Source organism: Colletotrichum aenigma (genome assembly GCF_013390185.1).
Source record: "Colletotrichum aenigma strain Cg56 chromosome Unknown KSG_Cg56_contig08, whole genome shotgun sequence".
Taxonomy (NCBI): domain Eukaryota; kingdom Fungi; phylum Ascomycota; class Sordariomycetes; order Glomerellales; family Glomerellaceae; genus Colletotrichum; species Colletotrichum aenigma.
The window spans coordinates 280,583-289,450 of NW_023500914.1; the positions used below are offsets into that span (position 1 = coordinate 280,583).

Consider the following 8,868-nt stretch of genomic DNA (forward strand, 5'->3'; position numbering starts at 1 on the left):
CCGAGTGCATGTTGGCTGTAGATAAAGATAGACAGGGACGACGATGACGACGACGATACAGATGATAACAGCTGTAGTCCCGAGAGTATATGTGTGAAGTAACTAGGTAAATCATGAGATTTCAACGTCATCTTGTGCATGAATGTAGGTAAATGGATCGAGAAATCCCCGCGTGGCATTCTACTTCTATCCACAAATGTCTCTTTAACAATGTTAATAATGGCAGATATGGGGGAACGCGAGATGAATATTGAATTCACTCCCGCAGAGGAGGATTAGGTGGCTCCTTTTCCCAAGCGTTTCCTGCGGAACTATGTATCACACACGACTAACCGAGGAGAGTGCTACCTCGCTCGGAATCTGCTCAATGGGGTAATGGTGCCCCTTGAAATCCTTGAAGTCAACATCCCTCTCAGGATAATGCCCAGCATCAAGGAAAGCCTCAATCATTCCCGTTCTTCCGCCCCAAGTCTCTGTAGCGAAGGCGCGAATCAAGTCAGTACCGTTGAGCAGGGTACTGGCCGTCCACAACTTGCCATCCTGGGCCCAGCGCTTGTCGACCCAATTGACAACCGGCACGGTCTTCTTCATCAACTCGAAGATCGACCGAGGACAAGTGGATGTCTTGCCAGCGAGGATGCCAGCCTCAAGCAGAGGCACCATTCCACCGCAGATAGTAAGGAACGCACTGCAGTTCTCAAAGGTCTTGCGGATGAATTCAATCTCGGTAGGGCTTGTCTTGTACTTGAAATCATGAGCACCCATGAGAGCGATGTCGAGAGGTGGACAAGACTCAAAGGAGTCCTTGACACTGTCAGCAGATCACGATGACGTAAGGCGGGGCATGCTTGGACTTACAGTGGGCAGGATCTGAGCATTGCTCGCCATTTTAGCCGGCTTGCCATCCTCATTGACCCAGTGCAGCTCAAATTCGAGTGCGTCTCCCATCATATGCTCAGGGAGATTCATAGCAGCTACGGCCTCCTTGCCCGTCCAGTGGAAGAATTCGAAGGGAGCTACATCGAGCATCTCAGTGATGCTGTGGCCACGTTAGTTAATTTCATGATGTGGATTAATTGCTTACCCTTTGGTTAAGATCACGCCGGCGTGGATCTTGCGGTTTGGCTTGCTAAGGTCGAAAGACATGATGGGCAGACGTGATAGGTTTTCTGGATAGGGTTTGGTGAGTGAGTTGAATTGCTGACGGTGTTGCCATGTTCGAGATACGCAATCCTCAGCAGCCTTTTATGTATTTTGAACTAATGCGGACTGAAAATGTCGGCTGTCAAACCTCCATGAACTCTCGTCCTTGAATCCCGTGGTGTAAGTCAAGTTCCGAGTCGGATCGTAACACGGGCGCTACATCCGAGTGGGTCCGGAGGTTAAAGGTCGGTGCCGGGATTGGCTTCCCCCAGAAACGGCGCTGGCGAACGGTGGGCCCGAGCGTAGATCAGAACTAGTTTTTGGACACTCGATCGGATCTTAGTTCACATCCGACTCTCAGCGGAACTTGCGATTAGCGGCTGGGAGGTTGGCTGGCGCCTACTACTCAATAGGACTCCGTCGGTTACAACCGTGCATAGTTTCAATCACCTCGGCACGGATTCAGCGTGTCCATCGGTAATTGGAAGCGCAGTCAAATCTATCAAGAAGGTGTGAACAAGCATCCTACTTGATAAGCTGTGTGAAGAAAAAGCAGAGATCGTTGCAGTGATTCGTGTAGTCATGAAGAAAACGTCTCAGGATCGAAGACTTCTTCAGCAGTCGCCCGCTTTGAGGTGTCATACCCGAAAATATTGAGTAGCAGGTCAAACAATGCCGTCACCTCATCCTTGAAAGCACCCCCCCAAAAAGCTCGTCTGGGTCTTCCATATAGGCGGCAAAGCACTTCCCCACAACGCACACAGCCGTGGACTTCCACAGCATTGTCGTGTATTCATCAGACCAGGGCTCAATGGCTGGCAAGTCGTCTTCTGTGGGCTTTCCATCCTATTCAAACCGTGTATGCTTCCGCTTTTTGGGCATTTCGCCCATTGTCGAGATAATATTTCCCAAGATAATCTGTCGACCGAAATCATCGCTGTCGAAAAGGAGATCGTCTCCACAGAGAGCACCAAAACTCATGCAACCAAAGGCCCAGACATCGCAAGCGATATTTATCTGATGTCCAACAGCGATTTTAGGCGCGAGATACATCGCTGCTGTTTCCAGTCATCTTGGCGGCGTTGTTGTGGTGATTGATTGGACAAAGTCTGCAATACATGCCTTTTCGCTGAGCAAGTTTACAGCATAAATGATCGTGTCCAAAGTCTTGACGATGTGGCCGGGAGCGTGAGCCACCGGCGGCTCATCCGAGCATTGACGGGTGGGTTTTGCTCGTGGATTTCCGAGTAATCAATAGACATCTTCTTGTGAGAAGGAGTGAAGATCATCAGTTAGGGGCAATGTCATATTGTGTACCGTGAAGTCTAGCAAAGATATTATGTCTGTTCCATGGATAAATTGATTGTTGGTATACACTCGCCCCAATTGCAGAGATTGTTCTTGTGACGAACTGCAAGGGCTTCCGCTCGTTGCTTCATCACTCGGTTAACAAAATACTGGTTGATTCTTAAGTAAATGCCGTTGAAAAACGAGACAAATCTCGGCCCAAGACGGGATACACCATACGGAGACGCCTCTCATTTAGTCCACTGACTCAAGGTAATAGATCTACTTCAATATCCCTTTTAAAAGGCAAGAAGCTAGGTAAGTTTCCTACAACGCTGAGACTATGTCTTTTATAATTTTAGTGTAGTGTCTACTCCTAGTTCTGCTCTTGTCGTCTCTATTTCGAAAGTCCTCCTCTGCGTCGCCTGGACTCTTTGCCCGCATTTCCTCAGCTTGTACATTCCTCGCACAGCACAGATATGTCTCTGTGAAAGTCGATGCTAATACTACAGGTTAAAGTCTCTAGGAGTTTTAAAACGAAGAAACACACCTGCTATTTGACGTGCTTAGCATGGTAGAGAGACAGCAAAGACAGAAGCGAGCATATCAAACTGCTATGCTAGCGTCTTGCAGTCAAATCGAAAGGCTTCGTACTGAAGCTACTTATATTTCCTGTTCGCTGAGGACTTGAGGACATGCCAGAGTAACGAAGTCACTTCTACTTCTTCTAAGTCACAACTAAGCTTCTTCCAAACGTTGGACAAGAACAGCTCGAAACGCAACTGACCTCATCTTGAGAACATTCCTCGTTTAACGAGGCAGGTGCGAATGTCTTCCATCGCACCTTCCCTCGACGCCCGTCAACAGTTCTGTGATCTTTCACGAGCTGACACTCAAACCTGAGCATCACTAACTTTATCCCAACTCAAACAACTCATTCACTCAACTACAACCTTCCAGCCTACCTTCCAATTCACCACAACGTCTCGATCACCAACTACCTTCTCACCTCCATAAGAGCATCACAACTCTCCACCCAATAACCCAACACCACGTATCCTTCTCCGACTCCACCAAAACTCCCTCGCCATCGCCACAATGTGCACAATCCACATCCTCAAATGCCGCTCCTGCAACGCCATAACCTCCGCCAACCGCCACACCTGCCCCCTCACGCCCGCCACCCAAGTCTGCCACTTAAACCACACAAACTCCATCACGACCTACGTCCTCCCAGGCAGCTGCACGCCCTGCCTGACGCGCGTCGGTCCCTACCACGCCCTCCCCGCCGGCGCCCCCTTCGTTGTCCCGCCATGGCAGCGGAGTAGCTTCTCCCACGACAGCCTGGTTAGCACCACCCGACGATGCGAGCGGTACCTCGACCGCCTGCGGATGCTCCGGAAGAGAGTCGAGACACATGCGAGAAGGTTATCGTCAGGGCTGGAAGAGTCTTTCCAACGGAGCCGAGGAAGCAATAGCAGCGGTGTTGGTGGTGGTGAATCACACGGCGGAGCCCGGAGGCGGTGTCATATCTGGAGATGGCCCATTGAAGTTAGTCCGCGCGAGGAACGTAGCCAGAGAGAATTGAACCGCAGCTTCTGCTGACGGAATATACGCCACTGCTTTCGTGATGAAGTGACGCGGCCCTTGGTCTGTTGTTGCTGAAGAAACACTTCGAAACTTGACAGGTGCTGTTCTATTATAAATGTTTTGCCATCGAATGGAGACTACGTAGCTACGGCGGAGTCATTGGGTTAAACTTGACACAGAGGAGATTGAGGCCTGTCCCAGTTGTGGAGAGATAAGCCCTCTAACATACGTACACGATATCCAAATTGAGAGGTGGCCCAGCCTCAATATCGGTTCATGCAGTTGAACATCACCGGCAGGCAAAGTGTGGCCATTCAACGTCATGGGAGCATGGATAAGACGGTTTGGCCGATACCGAGGCCTGCAAGTGGGAAGACAAAGTAGGAGGCTGTACTTGTACACCGGAGTACATCGTGGAGATATCGCTCGGGCCGCTCTGCCGCTGAGTTGAGATAGAATAAGCAATGCCACGCGGAGAACCGTCAAAACCATTGTTCGTTGTCAGAACTAACTCAGGACCCCTCACTTACGGCTGGCAAAAGTCACTGATGATCGCATGCATGTCGGGAACCAAAATCGGGGTTATTGCAGCCCCGGCGCGTCTTGTCTGACGCAAACCCAAAACCCCACCCCACCCGATCCCCAAATTGCTGGAATCTTCGCGAAACACCCGGCCGAGTGTCGTCGCTCCCGATTCAATCAGGCGACAACGGCAAACGATTATCATGAAATCTGCATTTTTTGGTCACTGATGATCCTCGTGGTCAGGTGCGTGCACTAATTAGCACCGAAGACGTGCGTAGCCGTCGGCCGTAAGGTCGCCTCCGGCCGGAGCACTTGTAGCGGAGCGGTGCAATACCACCGGTTGGATGAATGTGCGAATGCCCTCAAACCTTGGAAGCGTCGGAGGGGGCTATGCAGCTGCCCCTGCGGCAAAGGGTGGCATGCGACCATCAAAATTTTATTGCGATACCATCGCCGTGCGTTGCCCCAAGCGGCAAGGATCAGCACGGTTTGCCCGAAATTCTCAACTCTAGAATCATCTAGACGAGTCGCAAAAAGATTGGCTTATTCAGTGGTTACCGCCGCTGAGGCTTCCGTGGGATGGCAGACGGTGTCTCCAAGAAGGGCACTGATTTTCATGCGAGGCTGTCGGGACGGAGCCAGCTCCGAGACACGGACCATTGATATCTGCTGCTGTCGGTAGGATGACTGGGATCCGGGAGCCCGTGTTGAGGTGTCGCCGGTACGGACAAAGCGGCGCTGTGTCGTAGAGCGGCACCGGAGATAATTGCCCGGCATCCAGTGTTCCTAGAACGCCGCCTAGGAACGCCGCTGGTCGAAAGCCAAGGCACAAGGTCGTGGCCCAACATGAGAAAGGATGAGGATGCAGCAAACACTCACTGCGCTGCAGGAGACCAAAGCCCCCTTTTGTTGTGTAGGCGGGGTTCGGTGTGGGGCCAGAGCCAGCTGTCGGTTATCAGAACAACACACGCAGACAGAATTGCATGCAGAAACCGATGGCGGTATCTCGAAAACTTCAGCACGACTCGAGCGTGAGGCCCACGGGCGCATTCGGCCGGGGTGTGTCGTTGTACTCTAGTCAACACACGGCCGGGACAGCTGGGACGGTAAAACTCAATCTCGTTGGGTGTCGACAGCGGGTATGCGAGCCGTGACGGTCAGATTCGTGTGCCCACTGCCATCCATGATGACGTGAGTCGAGACGAGGAGCTGACGGCGGAGGTGTTTCTCCAGGGAAGATGATGATGGACCGGGTGCGAGGGTCGAGCTGGCGGGGAGGGTACCGGGGTATTTTGACCATTTTCGTTAAGCAGTTGTAGCACGCAAGAAATTGCAGAACTGCGAAGTCTGCGATACCCTGCTCGTACTGCCTGCCCGCTCCGCTACAGCGGTTGCATCTCGTTTGAACGTCGATACTCCGTATCTTGAACCCAAATCGTTATCCGCCCTTCTGGGACCACCGGCAGCCTTCCAGTCATGTTCGCCAGCTCGATTGGAATACCCACTCGAGGCCTCATCATTTATCTCAAGGGCCAAAATCCGCCGAATCTGGTTGGAAGGGACCGTTATCCGCCACGTTGACCCTCCCGACTATGGAACAACTAGCTAGGCAGGCGCAACTGAAAGAGGCTGGCACCTGGCAGCGCGCCTGCCTTAGCCACAGAGGGATGTGGCAGTGGGCGGGGCGGGGGTGTGCAATAAGAGTCCCCTAAAGCAAACATGCGACTGGCTGCGATTTGATGCCGAGCTGCTGACCGCCAAGCACAGTGTGGGTGAGGCATTGCAAAGAAGTGTTCTCCACGGATGCGCGTGGCCAATGACACAGCGATTCGGGAGCTAGGGGTTGATGAAGCACCAATGAATCGTGGTTGGGACGGAACAGCGTGGGGAGATTTCTCCAGGAAGCGGCGCGATCCCTGACTGAGGGTCTTGTGAAGGAGATCGCAGAGTCTGACGGGCCACAACCACGGCAACTGTGGCTGCCGGGCTCGTCCAATAGCTGCGGTGCGCATGGCCTCAGCGACCGTCGTGCACCAGCTGCCACATGCGCGGGCGGTAGCCAGGAAATGAGCCTCAAGTTGGTGGGGCCAATGGAAGGTGATTCGCCACCAGGGCTGCTTTAGCTTCCTCCTGGCGGGAGGCCAAGATGGCATTCCCGTCCAGAGCTGCCACAGGGTCCAGACGCGCCCATTTTGCTTTCTCGAAGCCACCAGAAGTTTCGTGCACCTTGTGGCCTGCCTGGAGGAGTCTCTCCTTGTTTGACGTTATGTGAATGTTCATGTTCCTCAGGCGAAGGGCTCCCAGCACGATTGCCTTGTGCGGCCCCACGCCATTTGCGTCAATGACATGGTGCGTTCATTGTTGGCTGTGTCGGGAACGCCCGAGGAAGCTGGACTGGCTACTATGTACTCTTGAAGTCGTCGCCTGCCGAGTAGAGGCCACCATGATCCAATTAAGGCGCTGACGGTTCGAGAACTTTGTGGTTTTGTTCTTGTCGGAGAATTTGAGCTTCAAGTCCTGACTCCAACCGTGCCAGGAGGGGCTCGTTGTTGCCATCCCACGGGGCTGAAGCTGTGGTGTAGCTTGTGGTTGTCTATGACGTGGTGTTTGCACCTACAGACCGGGTCGGCTCATGAGGAAGCGACAGGGCAGGGGGGAGGGAGCTGACGGATTGACAGCGAAATGCGACAAGGCGATAGGATAGGCTGGGTACATCAAAGGCCGCGCGGGGCGGATGGGATTTTCGGGTTGAATTGCGATATCGAGCTCGTCGTCGTGTGTTCTCCGCCACTTTTTGCCCTGATGCCCTGTCTCCCTGCCCTGGCGGTCCGGAGCTAATCGTCCTGAACTGACGAAGGTAAGCCCTTTTTTTCTCTCTCTCCGACACGGGGATGGGAACCTCAAAACGGAGTGCCCCGGGGGTCGGAAACCGAGCAGAGTAGCACGACTCGTCTGTGAATGGACCCTGCGGAGAGGGTAGGAGGAAAATAGCAAGCGGCCAGAGCGAAGCAACAAGTTTCGACCCCGCTGGCGTTGTCGGTTGATGGGCAAAGCTGTCGGAGACGTGCGATAAAGTATGATGAGAACGAAGATAGGACCTCAAGGTGGAGGGAAGGTTGACCGGACGAGGCGCGGCGGGCAAGCAAGGTGAGGTAAGGAAGGCCGGGAACAGTCAGGTACGGCACGCGGAAGCTGATCAGATGGGAATCTCGGGGTGGGCAGTTGGGGGATACGTACTCCGCAGTTGAGAGGAAGAGGAAGGCGCGACGAACGAATATGGCACATGTACCTGCTACTTTCGCATTGAATCCCTGTTGGACCCTTCCTTCCATTCTACAAGTACGGCACGGCTGGCTTCCTTCCTTGGGCAGGCGACGGGTAGGCCAACCGTGCTTTCCCTCTGTTGCTATCGCAATTGCTTCGTGGGCAAGAGCGAGGCGGGCTTAGTTCCTGGGCTTTCTCCAATTGGGAAAGAACAATGCAACGATTCCGACACGGTACATGCTTAATTAGCAGACGGCAAGCGCAAGGTGCCCTCATGGCAAGACCATTGTTCCGGGCAAATACAATGGGCAGTGGCGTTGAACCTGCGCATCTCATTCTTTCCTTCCCGTCAGTAGCGCCACCTGCACCTGCCACCCATTCACGGCACCGAGTGACACCACTCTCCACACGCTCGACACTGGCCACGGAACGGCAGCAGCACCTCACCCCAACTGCACTGCGAAAAACGGGTGGCTTGTCCTCTGCTTGACGGTGGATTCCGTTCGGGTTCGACAGAGAAATAAAAGCGGGTTCCGTTTGGTAGTGCCACGCAGTGCTCCATGCGGCCCCGTCAGCGCTGCCTTGCCGCTCGGTCCTGTCACAGGGGGTACGAGGAGCATTTGCTCCGGTAGGGCCCCAAAGGCTCCAAATGGGGACTTCCTGGCCTTCGTCTGCTGCCTCAAGCTGTTGGAGTTGGAGAGTTGCCCCATCAAATAACTTCCCTGAGCCCGCCCTCTACACAGTACATAGTAGTCCCTCCAGTCCCTCCACTCGGTGCCCTCACCAGCTCAATTCCCCTCCTGTTGGAGAGCATTGGGCAATTGGAGGTCATTGATTGTGGCTTTGCTCTTTGTACCCATAGGAACCTTACCTCACATAGTGAGTGGTAGTGGCCAGTCCATGCTTTCCCTGGGTCCCTGGGTCCCTGATTTCCCTCCCAAGCCCAGCCCGGAATCCCTCAGTCCCTGGGCCTGGGGATTGCAGATGGGGGATGGGGGAATTCTGCCCTTCTCTACCTTGCCTTACCTTAGGACCCTACCTATTCACTGCTGTTCGACA

General features: G+C 53.6%; 1 protein-coding gene across 1 annotated transcript; it reads right to left on the bottom strand.

Moving 5' to 3' along the window:
• Positions 1 to 256: 256 nt before the first annotated feature.
• Positions 257 to 1,146, bottom strand: inhA-0 (Isonitrile hydratase; the record flags this gene model as incomplete). The annotated part of the gene is made up of 4 exons (XM_037326871.1): positions 257 to 259; positions 334 to 804; positions 859 to 1,039; positions 1,085 to 1,146. The coding sequence occupies 4 exons, from the start codon at positions 1,144 to 1,146 to the stop codon at positions 257 to 259; spliced, it is 717 nt and encodes a 238-aa protein (XP_037173808.1).
• Between the last annotated feature and the right edge of the window lie 7,722 nt (positions 1,147 to 8,868).